Source organism: Pholcus phalangioides, unplaced genomic scaffold (assembly GCF_987345545.1).
Source record: "Pholcus phalangioides strain wild (caught in Gottingen) unplaced genomic scaffold, Ppha-v1.0 ptg000008l_1, whole genome shotgun sequence".
In the NCBI taxonomy this organism is placed as follows: domain Eukaryota; kingdom Metazoa; phylum Arthropoda; class Arachnida; order Araneae; family Pholcidae; genus Pholcus; species Pholcus phalangioides.
Window position 1 is genome coordinate 44348120 of NW_028301601.1, and position 17116 is coordinate 44365235.

Here is a 17116-nt window from a genome sequence, read left to right on the forward strand (position 1 = left end):
AAAAAACTAACCTCTCGAAAAGTAAAATTACATGCATGCTTTTAGTTTTCAAGTACTTTCAAGTTTTCTTTTAGAATTTTACAATACATCACTAATTAAACATTAGACAACGAATAAAAATTCAATAAAATTTGGTTTAAAACGAAATACGATAAAAAAAAGAAATTCACAAAACTTCATTAGAATTCTCTAAAATCAGAATTTTTCAAAAAAAAAAAAAGGGTATCGGATATAGGATGCGGCTTTGAATAAGCCAATAAGCCGCAGTACCTAAAACTCAAGTTTCAAAGCTATGTAAACCACGACTTTATCACCGGAAATCGTGGTAGTCGGTTTTACTCGACGAGCTTCTACTAAAATAATGATTATGCGCGTATACACAGAAATCTTTGTTAAAAGAATACCCGTAGTCTCAATACCATACTTAAAATACCATAATCGATACCATACCGATCTTAAAATAATGATTTATAGAAGTATATTAACCCTTTAATTGGCAAGCATTGAAATATCCAGAGGAGAAAATTTTTGATTACTTATATTAAGCAAATGAGGTACCCCGAATGCTATTACATGCCGAATTTTTGTTCTATCTGCAAGTATTTTTTAAATATTTTAATATAGTTTGCTGACATGCATTATTCGTGCTAAAGTTTCCATTAAAATGCTCTTTCTTCTCAAAACCCAGTTTTTGTCAGATAAGGAACATTTTTCCCAAACACTACATTATCCTGTATTATTTTTTTTAACACTACATTATGTTTTATTTTTTATGAAACTTTAACTACTTCAGACTACTTGTCTTGAAACTTCGTGTGTCTTTTGACACTAGCGATACATGCTTCAGCGCGACAGAATTTCCTATTTAAAAGATTTATAGACGAATTCTATGGCATTAAATATGGGTAAATTTTGATGATTTTTAAAAATTTGCATGCTGTTGAAGTTTTTTTTTTTTACAAAAAAAATTAACCAACAATTAAAATCCTATAAGCTCTTCTGAAATTGTATGAAAATATACACAGAATTTAAGGGGGAAAAATCGAATCCTTAAAATGAATAGAAAAATTTGAAATATTCCTTTTAAGGTGATTTTTCTTATAAGAAAGCATGGGAAGCCAAGATCGTGCAACTATCGAGATTATACTGTAATAGCTGCATAAACTAATAACACTAGCTGTGTAAGTATTCAAGGAAACAGTTATTTTCTGATTAATTATGCTGAGATGAACACGGAAAGAAAAGTCATCTTGTCTCCACCGGGAATCGAACCCAAGCATACCAAGCAAGAATGCCAACATCTACACCACTATGGAGACACGACCCTGCTTCCCTTAGTGTAGATGGCAGCATACTAACCCGGTATGCAAGATGGCCTGGGTTCGAGTCCCGGCAGAGACAAGATGACTTTTCTTTCTGAGTTCACCTCAGTATAATATCCAGAAAATAACAGTTTCCTTGATATCTTAGGCTGAGAGAAAAAAAACCCTTCTATCTCTCTCTCTGTGTATATAAATATTGTTTATTCTCTACAAGAAAGCACATGCAAGTTATGGCTTTATCCTTTCATAAAAATATTCCGTGTACGAAACGAAATTTGTACTACAATGGAATTGGTTCTGAAACTCTATCTACGACATGATGTTATAAGTATATTTTTCATTTGTTTACAGAGTTTATTCCATATAACTTCGTTTATCTTCTTGTCTTGGTTCTGGTCACACTTTAGTGGCCATTAGAAAAAGATCACGCTTGCCTGAAACCTGCAAACAAAAAAAGAAAAAACAAAAGAATAACATTCGTATTAGTAAAATTACAATAATTAAAATGTGTTATTCATAATAATGCATGTTACATTCAAAAATGAATTTGAAGGTGACAAATATTCAATGCAATATAACGCTGACTATAAAAAACAAAGAAAACTGGAATATATCCATACGCCCTCTATACGCAATTTAAAGAATTTTGAAGCATCGGTATTGATTCGCATGGTCAATATAGGCGATTAAAAAGTCTGCTAAGCATCGCCAAAAAAAGATAGAAGCAGTTCAGCGCTGCTACTTAACCGACAGTACATGCAACTCGTATACATTCAATTCCTCCGTGGAATTTCCAACGAATTGGTTACCCGCAGGAATTGAAGTTGGAAAACCGCAGAAAATCTAACTTCAACCGATTAGTTAGAAGCAGTTTTCTGCTAGAACTCGCTTGTAAACGCCAATGATATTCCTTTTTTTTTCTTCTCGAAACCCTTCCCGTACAGACTTTTGGCAACAAATTTGGACGATCTGTGTTTGAAATAATGGTGATAAAACTGTAAAAATTGGTTTCCTTGTTACTATGTTAGAAGTAGAAGGGGGGGGGGGGAGAGTGTAGTAGATTTCTCTTTCACCCTCACCCTCCGTTATGTGTTTTCTTTCTTGCTTTTGTGCATACATGAGGGGGTTTAAGGCAGAGTGGTGCAAAACAACACGCATCTGGATGCGTGATTCTCGAATCAAAATTCAATTTCATTTCTCCAAATTTCGATGAGGAGTGAAAATACTCCTTCAAATTTCAGGTAATTGTTTTTTTAATAGACTTCGGTTTTTACAAGATAAATTCCTAATAGATTCCCGTTTTTCATAAAAACTATATAACTCTTATTTACAAAAATACTCCTTAAAATTTTTAGAGGAGTGAAATAACTATTCAAAATTCTTTTTTTTTCGGATAACACACTGGGTGTAAATCAATAATCCTCATTTTGAAAAAAAAGGAGGTTTCACTAGAATTGTTGCCATTGACTCCCATGTTAAACATTTTGCGATTTCACAATCTAGTGGCGAACTATTGAAGCTGCGAGAATTGGTTCATTTTTTCTTTCTCAACAGTTTAACACTTTTAGATTGCATTTCTACACTTCAATCAGAATTGTTGAAAATTGGCTTACACCACACTTTGACTTAAACCCCCTCATATGAGTCGTCCAGTAGGAAAACTCGTTAAGCGCGAACCAGATTTTTTTATAGAAAATGGAAAAGAAACTTTCGTAGAGTGTGTTTTTTGAGCTGCCGCTTGTTAAAATGTTATGCCGTTAAAATTTTAAATTTCAAGTAGCCAGCTCGAAAAATACACTCTACAAAAATTTCTTTTTCACTTTCTATAAAAAAATCTGCTCGGCGCTTAACGAGTTTTACAACTGAACGACTCATACATAGTAGGAAGATACATTTTTTTATAGGGGGAAAAGAAATCACTCTAAACAGGGGAATAAAAAAAGCACAGGGAGGGAAAAAAACAACTTCCGTTCATAGGGTTTCAATTAGGCTTTGCGATGATATAAGAAAACCAAGAAGAGCTGGTATGAATTTCTAGCATTTGCGTTAGGACCAGATACTTCGCTTCTAATATTTAAGGAGTTAAATTATCCTTTATAGTAAAATTTAGAATTATTAACAATACTTACTTGTGTTAAATGACGAATCAGCTTATCTGTTGGAATTATCGGATTATCTTTTCCCAAAAGGAAAAAATGGACTCTTGCGTAAAAAAGGATTGCCGAAAGGTCCTCCACCGGCACTAGCGAACGCGCCAGCATTAGCATTACCAGCATTCGCTCCAGCAATAGCATTGCCACCACCGGCATTTGCTCCAGCCATAGCATTGGCACCACCGCCATTCGCTCCAGCAAAGGCGCTATTGCCTCCAGTAGCACCGCTGCTGGATGCTGCTGCGGCTGCTCCTCCAACAGAATTTCCTTGTCCGAGATTCGGCAGTGGAGGTAAGAATGGGAATTTCGGTGGTAGTTGCTGGAAAGCGCCATTCTGTTTGGACTGAGATCCAGAAAATTCATCAGCGAAAGTTCCAGTATTGGACTGCGAATTTCCGTTGTAGATGTTGTTTTGAGGAACTTGCAGAGGAGGAGGACGATGATTGTAGAAATGGTCGATGCTATTTAGATCTTGTATATCTTCTTTGTTTCTGGTGTTTCTTTCTTTGCTCTTCGTTTGGTATTTCGTCCGCGTCGTGCCTGTTCTGCGCAGCTTGTGCTGATCGTTCATCTTGCTGCTTCCTTCGGTTTCGTTTGAAGACTTTTGTCTATATCTGACGCATCGACAGTAGTTGCCGTCGCAGACACAATTAGGAGCCTTCTCGGCTTCTTCGAAAGACATCGTTTGGCTTAGTATTGGTCCTATGAGAAGGCAACTGATGGCAACGAATATCCACAGGTTAACCATTATCTGGTTACAAGAAGAAAAAAAATGTTAAACTAGAGGTGAAATACAAAGAAAAAAAAGACAAGAAATATATAGGTTACTGTAAATGTGATAAATGCGGTTATTACACATACTTACCGAGCATTTTGGTAAGTTCGATAAGTTTCCCTAAATTTAACATTTTTATCGTCATAGTGCCCAAGCGTCGTTGGTAAATTTGATAAATTTTCCTAAATTAATCACTTTTACTGGCGATTATGCACAATACCAGGCGATACTGGCGATTTATGCACACCAACGACGCAACGCTTGCGTCGTTGGTGAACATGATAAATCGTACTATATATATATATACTGTATAATAATATTGATTTTCTCTATATGTGTTTGTGTGTGTGTATGTTTTCTATACAAGTCTACAATTTCAAACCAATCGTCCCCAAATTTTGCATATATACCCAACTGGATCCGAATTGAAAGATAGGCGGCATTAAAATTTTGTCAGAGCTGGGCAAATGCTCCAAAGGGGCAAAAACACTGTCGGGCAACAATGATTTCTCGGTCTCAACAATGACTTTTAGAATGTTCGATTACTGTGGTTCCTTAACAATGAGTTTTTTAGACATGCATATGCATTTACAATGGTATGTTACTTCTTTAATCCTGCCAGTGTATGGGTAAAACCCGGGCAGTGCAGGATATTATAGCTAGTATGATATACTATACATGATAATTCATGCATGCATTGTATCATTACATCGGACACAAACAAAACATTTTTTTTACATTATATCGGAGACCGACTATATTCTTCGCACATACTAGGCTCATTTGGAATTTTGAAGTGAAACTTGTATAGCGACATAAGAGTGAATTTCAGTGAAGGAAAGGAAATTCATCATAAAAAGTGAAAAAAAACGCTTTCTTCTTCCCCCCTCGAAACCCAACTTTCTTTTTCCTCTAATTGATTGTGTGATGTAGGTTCGAGAAGCAGATGGGTGGTGGTGGTGGGGGATGTCAATAGAGATTCGGCCGTGTAAGAAAATAAAGGTGGGTGGGGGAGGGGTTGGTTTGGACAGTTTGTGTCGGATAAAGACAGTTTATTACCTTTCCCTACTCCCCGTCACGCCGCACCCCTCTGGTATATTTTGCATGCGGACGCCAGATTTGTGACGTCACAGTGCCAGCTCCTAATTGGCTCCTCTGTCACAACGCAATTTCTTTTATTTTGAATAAATTTTTATTGAATTACATTGATGTCGGGTTATTTTATCATGCGCACAAGCTGTTTTTAATGCATTTTTATAAACTTTATTTGACATAATTTATATTGTATTGGCGTATTTATAATATTTACAAATTTTCGTATGTTCGGGAATCTAGTCATGTGAAACTTAGAAGTTTCGCTTCTATCACGTGAGATTCTCACGCAGATTTCTTTTTTTTTTTCATATTTAACAAATTCACCAATTACACTGGGGTATTATACATAATCAGAGGTAATTTTGCGGTAAATTTCAATTATTTATAAAATTTACCAACAACGCTGAGGTATTAGGCATAATCTCCGGTAAAAGTGATATTTTTTTTAGTATTTATCAAATTTACCAACGACGCTTGAGTATTATGCATATTCGCCGATAAAAGTGATAAATTTATCAAACTTACCAAGACGATGAAGCTGGCACGACTGAACATTTTGCAACCAGTTATGCTATGCTAAAAGCTGGTGTTGGCTATAATCTGAATCTGATTTAGAAAATTTTTATAGTGAGTTTTCTCAATCGCCTCAAAGATGGCCCATAGACTAAAGATATAGGGGATACATAGGCTAAAGATATTATTCTAACTCTGTGGGCCTATGGCAGGCATGCCATCAGTTGGCTATAACCAAAGTCGTACGCAGGATGGGGCCACAGGAGGGCCGTGCTCTTCCCCCCCCCCCCAAGGTGATCAATAGTTTAAAATATTTTTTATAAACATTTGTAAAATGATCCAAGCATCGGAAGATAATACATTTATTTGCTATACCTCAATCAATTGCTGTTAATTCAAAATCCGTTTTGAATATTGGTAACCGAAAATTCTCCAAAAAGATATCCATTATGCTACTCCTAAATTTCGTGGGTCCCCCTTCGAATGTTTACGCCCCTGGCTATAGCCCAAACGTGTATGAAATATTAATAGGGCTTTGGTGTGAAATAATTATTTAGAAAAATAGAAAAGAACAATGTACGTAATAAAATCATACATTAGTACCTGTCGCCATCTATCATTCATGATATGTTTCACAAAAAAGAGAAAAAGAAACCACCGTCATATAAAACAACAAAAAATGAAATATTTCGCGCGATCAACGTATAATTTATAAACTTATTTGTTTCTCTCGAGATTTCACAGCAGTATTTTATTCATTTACTATTTATTTATTTCATTAATTTATTAATATTTCGATGAGTCAAAATATTCACTACCGTCGTACTATTTCTCGAGCGGAAAACAAAGGCATTAGGCTCACCCTAACACAGGAGTAATCTTTCCGAAACGTGTCGCAGCATTCCGGAAGTGGTCAAATAAAGAAACTTTACCGGTCAAACATCTTCGATAGAGAGAGACGATGTAACTCTACGCCAGGCGTAGTGTTACGTGCTCCCTGAAGCACCAAGGCTGCTCGTGTCCGATTTCGTGCTCGCGAGCACTTGATGAACGCTCCAATTAAACACTTCGTGCAAGTTGCATTCAAGGATTGAAATCATCCTGATTTCATGATTTCGTTTGTCAAACTTGCCGTAAGGGCGCTCTCTTCTTTTGATGATGAATACGGGCAGTATTCGCGACTGCTATTACTATTACTACTACTTAACCGTGCATGCACCTCGCACACATTTAGGGATTTCTTACGATTGGTGATGCCGGAATGTGCGTGTACGTGTTGTGTACCTAACGTGAAATTCGTTTCTGTGTAATGATGCCATCTGCCGTCGATTTTTTTAACCATGAGTGAAGTGTAATGATTTATTAATTGCACAGGCCTGTAACAGGCCTAGTGCTCGCGACTAGATGAATGTTGAAGACCTCTGCTCTACGCTGTTTGTTCAATTTATGAAAGACAGGATACCAAGCGGAAATGAAATTCGAAAATAAAATTCAACTGCCTCTGCGAGGAATCGAATCTGCTAGGTATCCAGACTTTCGTACTTTGTACAATTGCACATCTTCAATGACGACGCGGTCAGGAGTCGATCATACCTTTTCTTTTGCAGAAAACACCAAAAGTATCTCCCGGGGTTGGAGATGAAGGTTTGGAAATCACAATTTATTTTAGACCACGGATCTTTAGGCTCAAAAGTTCTTATCGACATTCACCTTATTTTGCAGCGGCATTATACAAAAATCTGAATTAATTAGAAAGAAAAATTATGTAACGAAGTAGTACGGAAGTATTTACCTTTCTCTATATTTTCCGGACCAGTTGCTCCTCTTGTTTTTTTAATTTCCAGTGAATATTTTCAAACGGTATAATCAGTGAGAACCAATGCTCTAGGTAAGAGCTCAGTAATATTTCCAGACAGATGTTCCAGGTAAGAACTCAAAGACCAGACTGAAGGTAGACATTATCCTTACAATTGCTTTTTTACTTTTTATAATAGTTGTACCAAAACATATTTCTGAACGGTTGAAAATAAAAACTACGAACGTCGCATCGGTTCTTCAAAGGACAGACGACGAGAATAATCAGTGCCTTTGTGCAAAAAAATTATGGCTGCGTCATACGCGGAGCCAATTAGGGCAGATATGCAGTATTTATAAGCCGTCGTGGACAGTTATTCTCTTCGACCAGGACATTGCTGAACGCGTGCCATTCAAAAAGCATTTGCTTATTTACCGATTTAGACAATGACGGGATAGTTTTGTAAGAACATGTGATATCTTATATTTCGTCTTTGTCTGGCTGTTTTCATCGAATCCCTAAAAAAAAAATGACCGTTTCATAAAATATGTATCTATTATATTTCACGAGTTTCATTGAAATGCCTATCTAGCGAATGCGTGTTTGAATAAGTTCTGAAATTAATCCATAAAAGTATTAAATTACCAGTTAAAATCACAAAATACTAGTGGGTGTGATCCACACGATAACTTTTTGAGTTTATAGAATGTAAATTACGGTACTTGGTAAGATAGATTATACTCTACTGTGTTACATCATTGATAAACTTCCTTCTGCATTTGTATAACATAGTGAATAACACAGAGTGACATGGTCTCAGAATACTTTAAAATTTCAAGTAAGCGAATTTATTTAGTGAATAAATTTAAGATACTGAAATTTCACGAATTTCGAAATGATTTCGTATTAATTCAATTTTTATTATGCATAAAAAAAGAATTTCTTCAGCTAGAACTATCCATAGATAAACCAATTTTGTCTATTTATGATGACGATCGTCCTCACGTTATGAATTTTTGGCATCACCCGACTATCCTTTAGCTTATTGAACCATTCTCTCGCCACTATAGTGAATGAATGATCTGCAATTGAAATTTTTTTCTACAATATATATCCGAGGATGCCCATTTTGTTATCAGAGAGTGTCCCATAAATTCGTAAATAGTTTAAAAATTCGTGAAAATTGAAGGAATTGGTGTATTTGAGCGAGGTTTAAAAAAAATTATTCTCACGATGGGGGATTTATTTTGGTACAGAAACAAATAAATTTAGTTCAAATTTTTGTCTATGAAGGGTCAGAGAAACCAGTTTGGCAGGATTGATTTGATTGGACTTGCACTTTTCTTCAATCTCTTCTGTGTCCGAAACGTTTGTTAAGCTTCAGTCGAGAATTCGTGGTTGTGGTAAAAATCGCATCACCAATTGCAGAACTCAAAGTGTTCTCTATCGACAAAAATTTGAACTTTTTTTTCTGTACAAAAAAAAAATCCCCCTCCACGAGAATAACGTTTTCGCAAAATTAATTCAAATATACCAATTCCTTCAATTTTCATGAATTTTTAGTACTTTTGGTGCCTACAGACAAAAAGTGCGTTGAAAACTCACAATAATACAATAATGTCTTTTCATCACAGATATGAATACTTTATTACTGCAACTACTACAGGAAGAATTTCACATATCTTTTCATATTTGTAATTTAAGATTAGCTTAATCGTATACATTCATCAGTTGATGAAATGATCTAATAAAACTTTTAAAATAGGCGGTTTTTTTAGCATAGTTTTTTTAAATAAACAATTGAATTCAAAAGAAACAAGTTGGTAAGAATTGAACAGGAACAATTGCTATGACCATATTTTTAGAACATGTTCCATTCTTCGTTGAAACTTCCATGACTTCTTTTCATCTAATTCGCCAGTATAGACATGGTTTTTCTGCGATTAATGTCCTAGAAATTATGTGAAATTATGTAAAAGGAAAAGTTTTTGAATTAGTCACTAGAAGTCTTTTATTTGATTCATAACATCGTTTCGATTGTTACCTTAAATATTAATGAAATTGCATTATGTATTATTATTAGACAGGCATTAAAAGAAACAAATTAATAAGTTACAACAAGTTAGCTGTACAAGTTGATAAGAATTTAAAAGAAACAATGTGCTTTTAATTGAAAAGAAACAATTTGCTATTAATTTAAAAGAAACAATTTGCTATTAATTTAAAAGAAACAATTTGCTTTTAATTTTAAAGAAACAAGTTAGTGTACTAGAAGTGCATTGAAAAAAAAATTAATGAGTTAGTGATGGATTGAAAACAAACTAATGAGTTAGAATTCAATTGAAAAAAAAAATCGTTTTGGATTAGAAGTGTATTGAAAAAAAAAACCAAGTTAGTAAGCTAGAAAAAAGAAACAACTTTAATAAGTGTTTATTGAAAGGAAACAGAAAAAAAAAGTTAGAAATAAATTGAGAAGAAACAAGTTGGTAAAACTGAAATGTATAGAAAAAGAATTAATGAGTCAGAGAGATACTGTATAGTCCTCCTACCACGAGATCAGATATGGCTACGGCACGTCACGTCACGTCAAACGATTCTATTTTATCCTAGAAGGTCATGCCAATCGTGAAAGCTCAGTCACTGATGAACTTTTCTCGATGTGCAATCGTTTTACCAAAAAAAAAATTGAATAAAATCATCCGACGGGACGTGACATGACGCAGCGAAAATTCATCTCGTGGTCGGAGGACTATACTTACTAACTTATCAACTTGTTTCTCTTCTCAATTCACCTTCAATTTTTTTTCTCGTTTATTTTCAATAAAGCTCCAACTTATTAATTTGTTTCCTTTCAATTCCCTTTTCTTTAACTTTACTAGCTTGTTTCTTTTCTATCCATTTTTATTTTACCAACTTGCTTTTTCTCAATTCACTTTTTTTTCCCTTGTTTCTTTTTAGAAATGGGCTACAAAAAAAAACAAGTTGGTAAACTAGAAGGGGATTGAGAAGAAAAGGTATTGGAAAGGAATTGGTAAGAGAGCTAGAGGTGAGTAGGAACGCTGATTTGTTGTTAGCTATAGCAAGTTTGAGTAAATTCATCATATAGGAAGAAAAAAAAGATATAAAAGATGAAAGATATATATAATATAAACATATTCTATATTCAATTTAAAGAAGCTTTCAAAAAAGTGTACCAGACATTTCACCTGATAGAAGATTTAACGTTTCTTCTTGAATCGGAAGAATGGATTCTGTGGAGCGAAATTTCCAAAGTTGTTCCCATTGAAGCCTGGGAAATTACCTCCAGCATTGTTATAAGCCATATTGACATTGTTATTCGGAAATGTTCCGCCAGCATTGCTGTAAGCGAAAGCCGTGTTAGCATTGTTATTGGGAAACGTTCCGCCGGCATTGCTGTAGGAGAAAGCAGTCTTGACATTGTTGTTTGGAAATGTTCCACCAGCGTTGTGATTCTGATATGCGTTTCTCATTTGAGGAAAATCATTTCGTTGCTGAAACTGAGGATATTGAGGGAATTGGAATGTCATATCTTGTTGTTGCTGTTGTTGGCTGAATTGAGGAAACTGCTGGTAAGCTGAATGCAGCGATTTAGGAGAATAGGGCTCGCTGATTTGTTGTTGAGTTGCTGGCGGGTTGTTGGGTTCGAAATGTAAAGGTTGGGGAGTGACATCGATCTTGCCGTTCTGGGAATCTGTCGACACACGAGGTACTTCGGTCGTAGTCGTTGTTTGCGTTTCCATCGTACTCGTCACCGGATGTTCTAGCGTTGGCATCTCCGTTGTTCTTGCGGATGTGAGCGCCATTGTTCTCATCAGTGATTTTGCTGATTTCGTGGAAGTGGTGTTAGATCTCATTCTGAAGCACTTGCAGGTCAGGTTATCTTGACACTTACAGTTGGGAGCGTTTTTAGCTTGTTCGTAGCCTATATTAGCCAGAGTGTGTCCGACGAGTGCGCAAATTAAAAAGAAAGGCATCCGTGACCAGTTCATGTTCTTTTATTTTTCTTATCTTTTCATATGCAAAACAAAATAAACACATTTGATCAACAAGAAAAACACAGCAAAATTTGAGAGCCAAGAAAATACTTTATATTATTAAATAGCATTTTATTTGCAAAATTTTATCTCCTGTAAAATACGAAAACAAATTGCATTTCATGTACTGTATGTTGCACCAGTTCGTCACATCGTGTACCTCACAGAAAAGTAAAAAATACAGTTTATTTTCCGCTCAGACAAAGGAAATTTCAATTAATTATTTTCAGAAGTTTTATTTTAGAGTTTACTTTTTAGTGAAAAACTTAATATAGTGACGGAAATTTATAGGACGGATCCGGGTTCGAACCCCACAGTGGTGGTCGGCTGAAGTTGGTTTTCTGTGGTTCCCAACTTCAAGGCGCAAATGCGAGCCGATCTCCCCGTTAAAAAGTCTCGTCACAGAGAGCAACAGTCCTACAACGATAAATCATTCAATCATAACACTTCACTCATAGTTTTAAAAACTGGTGGCAGATGGCAGCACTACACATAACAAGCATTACAGATAAACAAAAAACTTCACGTCAGGTTTCACTACACGTACACGCACATTCCCGCATGTACCGATTCGTTGGGGGTTCCGCGGGGGGGGGGTGTGGGCGGGGTGCATGTGTGGTGTAGCAGTAGTAGGTAGAGCCTCCAAAAAATGGCTCGGGGATCCATGATGTTCTTAAGTCAGCCACCTCGTTGGGCAATTTGCCTGTTGTGGCGTTGTATTTGTATTTGTATTTTTTTATTGACCAAAACACGACCCATAAAACATAAATTCGAAACAACTGAGATAGAGAACAAAAAGAAAAGATAAAAAAAAAAAACAAATTGACAAACATGACGATGACAGACACATTGACCCTGAGAGAATAAACCTGCATTGGGGTGCATTTTAATGGGTTCATATAAGGGTGGATCAAATAAAAACGGGACCGTTTTTATAATTTTGTTTATTTTTGTGTGCGTGTGGGGACATTTCTGTGTATAGGTAGGGCAAAGGTAAGGAACGCAACCCCAAATGGGGAATGAACTTGTCCTGGGTAGTCACTCGGGAAGCATGCGGTATGTTCTGGCGGTCAGCCAATAGTATCGTCCAGCCAGAAATCGTTTTTTTTTTTTTTCCATCTGCGTCTCTGCGTAATGTTTGCGAGTAAAGACGAGCAACGTGTTGTTATTCCGTTTTTCGTGGCGGATGGAGTTGGAGTTCGCGAACTTTTTTCATCTGTGAACGAAGGCAGTGTACGGAGAACATGCACTGTCATTGACTCAAGTGTGAGACTAGCATAAGCTTTTTTGCGAGGGACGGGAATCTGTGAATGATGACACGCGACCTGGTCAGAGTCAACTCGTCATCACGGACGCTTTAGTAAAAGATGTCGACCAGAAATCTGCTCAAACAGACGACACACCATAAGGGACATCAGCAAGAAGATGGGAGTAAGTTTCGGTTTCATTTGCGGCAACATTGCAGATAAGCACCACTACAGAAAAGTGAATGTACAGTGGAAACTATTCTTCCAGTCCTGCATACGAGTCAATGAAAGTTCATATTCTCCGTACGCTGCCTTCGATCGCCGATGTACATTGTAAACTCCAACTCTTTCTGCCACTAAAAAAAGAATAGCACCACGTTGCTTTTCTTTACTCGCAAACATTCTGCAGACACGGATGGAAAAAAAAATAGCCGATTGGCTGCCGGACGATACTGTTTGTCGATTGCCAGTACATATCACGCGCTTTCGAGCGACTACCTACGGAAAGTCCATTCCACAGTGGAGCGGTTCCCTTTCTTACCTCCCGCTCTACCTCGAAGGAAAAAAATGTCGCCACGCTCACACAAAAATAAATCAAATTATATATAGCCACTGTTTCGTTCTCGTTTGATCCATTTTTGTAGATTAAATATTGGTGGAAGGTAATTATGACTATTGTTTCTCCACTTTTCGGAACCAAAGGAACAGTAACATGTTCATGGACCAGTAAGTCACGGTATGGTGGGTGTACAACGATACAATAATTCAATCATCGCGCTTCACTCATAATTAAAAAAAAATTGACAACAGATGGCAGCACTATGCATAACACGCATTACGCAGAAACAGACTTCACGTTAAGTGCGCAACACGTGATGCACAGCTTCCAGCATGGCCTAAGTCTTCTTCGACCGCATGCTAAAATATCTTCATTGAGACAGAGCGGCGAGCCATTATATGGTTAGGAGTATGGTGGGTGTAATTTGTGTATTCGAACCTATGGAATATTACTAAAATTTGTTGTACAAAATTCAGTCATTTCCATTTAATAAAAAAATAAAGCTTTAAATATGCTTGCGGATCACCTCTGGTCTGTAAAAAATTGAGAAACGCTGCTATAGACCAGTGGTTATTAAGCAGTGGTGCCCTTGTACTCCTGAGTTATTTTAAGGGGCAGGGGCACGGGTAATATTGAAGTAGAAGTGGGAGTCATGACGGGGAGGGGGTGGGGTACAGAAAGCTCTGAGAAACAATAAAATTTCAAGTGAAATATGGTGGGAAAAGGTGTGTCTACTTTCAGAATCCAACAGGACTGCCCGTAGAACGAGGGTGGAGTCCTTCAAGGGGATTGCATGATGATGATGATGATGGTTGTATGATTTTAAAGATTTAGTTTTTGTGACTATATAACCTGTTATATACTTAACTAAAGCGATCAAAAATAATTTCAATTACCGAAAAAAATAATTACAGAACCATTTAGACTCAGAATAAGTAAAAGGAGTTATTGATTTAAAAAAAATTCAGAATTGGTGAAAAAAAATGATTTCAGAGATAATCAAAATTGATACTTAATAAAAGAAATAATTTCAGAATAAATATAACGTCTTAAATTCTTGTTGGACCTTGGTTAAATCAGGGTCCCTTCGACTCTCAAGATGTCACTGCACATTGCATTAAGCCCCTGTTTTTTAATCTGGAGATTCCATCTTACAATTTGAAATACCTCAGTATGAGTTCGCGATGTCTGAAAAGTTGAAGATCCCGCCCCCTATGTTTTGTTGATTTATTTAAAAATTAAAGTAAAGTCAGCGCAAAAATAAACGACTCGCTGCCTCTAAACTTATGTTTTCCAAAACGCACAAGCACCGTGGCGCTTATTCCTAGAAACGTAACATTTGGTATTTTAGTATTTTCTCAGCCACGTTCATATAAAAAGGAGGCCTATTGTCCCAACGTTTGTTTAAGGTTCTCTTCCTAATTATGAAAAGTACACAAACTGACATATACATATTTACACGTGGAATTTCTTTTTTGTCTACTCACCTTAGAGGGTGAAAAGTCAGCTGTTTCCCTGAGCAATATAACTAACTATAGGTGATTGGATTTCCGATGTGGTTTCAGAGCTACTTGTCTATTATTTTGAAGAAAGCAAGGGTGAAGTCCGATACGGTATCATTAGGCAGTCAGACGTCATTGTGAAAACAACGTTAATAAGCTTATATTTGCAGGTGAACAGACATTTACAGTGGAAAAAATTGCAAACATTTGCCCTTTCACAATCGCTATCGTTGATGAGTTTTGAGTGATCCCCTCCTATTATTTCACGTTGGGAAATATTTTTTAGAAGAAGTTCATATTTCTTTCATGCAAGCAAGATAATGACATTGGATTTGTGTTTGTTTTAACAAAAATCTTCAACATGTGTCGTCGACGGAGAAAAATTCACTTTACCGTTGATTGTGAGTCTACCGTGCTCTGTGAGATTCGTGAATAAGACTACAAACATACATGTTCAATCCATGATCTGCAAGCCAGATTTGACCCACGAAAAATCACCAAACCACTCAAGTAGCCCACGAAAGGTTGTCAAATCATTTAACTGGCTGTCTGCACATATCTAGATCACTTAAGTGACACCAAGAACATTTCCAATTCACTTGAGCGACCAGCGGCACACCTCCAGTTTACTCAAGTGGCTCGTGGTATATCAGTAGATTACTTACATAGCTAGCGGCACATTTCCAGATCATTCGAGTGTCGGGTGGCAAGCTTCCAGATCACTTGAGTGGCTCGTAGCACACTTACAGATCACTGAAGTGACATATTAATAGATCAATTTACTGGCTCTCGGCACATTTCCAAATCAATTTACTGACTCTTTGCCCATTTCCCGGTCAATTTATGGCTATTTGCACGTTTCCAGATCAATTTCATAGCTTGTGGCACATTTACAGATTAATTTAGGGGCTCTTGGCATATTTCCAGATCATTTAAGTGACTCGAAACCCATTTACAAATCACTTAAATTGCCCGCGGTACATTTCCAGATAACTCAAGTGACTCGCGACACGTTTCCGAACAATGAAGTGGACCACACGAAAGGTTGATCACCGTTGCTTTGAAAACAATGCAATTTTTCTCATAACGTGTCAACCTGATCAGCTCTTTTTAATGCTAAACTTTGTTTGGTTTTCGTTCAAAAATCCGTTCCTATATTGGGGAAGAGGAGGTCGGCTTATATACATACACGAGTATACGTGGTGAACAGATTCAGGCTGAATGAATATGAGTTTACATTTTTTCCTCAATCTATTTTGTTTTGCTGTCAGTTTATCTGGTGTACATATATTGAGGATTTTTAATCCATAAATTAATTAATTACTTGTGCCGCCATTACTTGTCTCTTGTTTACGTTACCAAATGAAGCTTAAAACATCTTGTGTATGTGTGTGGAAACCTCATTAAAAGCGCATTCAAAATCGAGTAATGAACGGCTCTCTTGCGTGTTATTTTCCCAATAGGTCATTCAACATAGGGTTAGTACTGAAACTTGATTGGTCAATTCATAGTTACGTCAAGCCAAAGTTTTTTTTTAGGAATGATCAGATTGAATTATGAATGGATTGACGTCACTCGCAAACGAGCAGGTACTGCCAAAAATCACCCTCGGATTTCGGATTGACGTTACAGATCACATCATCATTGCAGTTTTTTTTTTTATGAACGAGATGAAAAATTTGTGAATGGATGGTGTGTCGAAAGTTAGTTTTCATTTACGGAATATCCGGTACGTTCGTAGCGCTACGCTTATTACAAGTTGCACTACGATAAAGATCAATGGCCCCAAACGTGATTAATATGGAAGATTAACATCTGATATCATTCATTCATAAATCTCATGATAAGCTTGTGAATGGATAATAAGTTTTTCCCGTGCTTTCGGTTACCAAGACGACACAAGTTATTCTCATCCAGTGTAAACATTTCAATACCGGGTAACATAATAATGAAATCCAAATAGACTCCAGCAATATATTGCTTCCAGGATAGCAGTAATAATTTTGTCTACGATGAAAGCATTCTCGGTAACGTCAAGTATCCTAATAATGATCTCGGCAATAATGGGCTTTATTTCAACAATAACCGAGAATCTAAAAA

At 36.5% G+C, this 17116-nt stretch overlaps 2 protein-coding genes across 2 annotated transcripts; both read right to left on the minus strand.

Annotated features, from left to right (window-relative positions):
• Positions 1-1503: 1503 nt before the first annotated feature.
• On the minus strand, positions 1504-7818 carry LOC149084346 (uncharacterized). The gene is made up of 3 exons (XM_089234721.1): positions 7651-7818; positions 3452-4226; positions 1504-1763 (listed from the first exon to the last, which is right to left on the minus strand). Exon 2 carries the CDS (start codon positions 4221-4223, stop codon positions 3495-3497), a length of 729 nt encoding a protein of 242 aa, XP_089090847.1. The 5' UTR covers positions 4224-4226; positions 7651-7818; the 3' UTR covers positions 1504-1763; positions 3452-3494.
• A 1465-nt stretch (positions 7819-9283) lies between these two features.
• LOC149084347 (uncharacterized) lies at positions 9284-15278 on the minus strand. The gene is made up of 3 exons (XM_089234727.1): positions 15002-15278; positions 10860-11682; positions 9284-9604 (listed from the first exon to the last, which is right to left on the minus strand). The coding sequence occupies exon 2, from the start codon at positions 11661-11663 to the stop codon at positions 10872-10874; it is 792 nt and encodes a 263-aa protein (XP_089090853.1). The 5' UTR covers positions 11664-11682; positions 15002-15278; the 3' UTR covers positions 9284-9604; positions 10860-10871.
• Between the last annotated feature and the right edge of the window lie 1838 nt (positions 15279-17116).

What these genes read in the sequence shown, in the direction of transcription:
- LOC149084346 (XM_089234721.1), bottom strand. Translation starts at nt 4,223, where the DNA reads ATGGTTAACCTGTGGATATTCGTTGCCATCAGTTGCCTTCTCATAGGA.
- LOC149084347 (XM_089234727.1), bottom strand. Translation starts at nt 11,663, where the DNA reads ATGAACTGGTCACGGATGCCTTTCTTTTTAATTTGCGCACTCGTCGGA.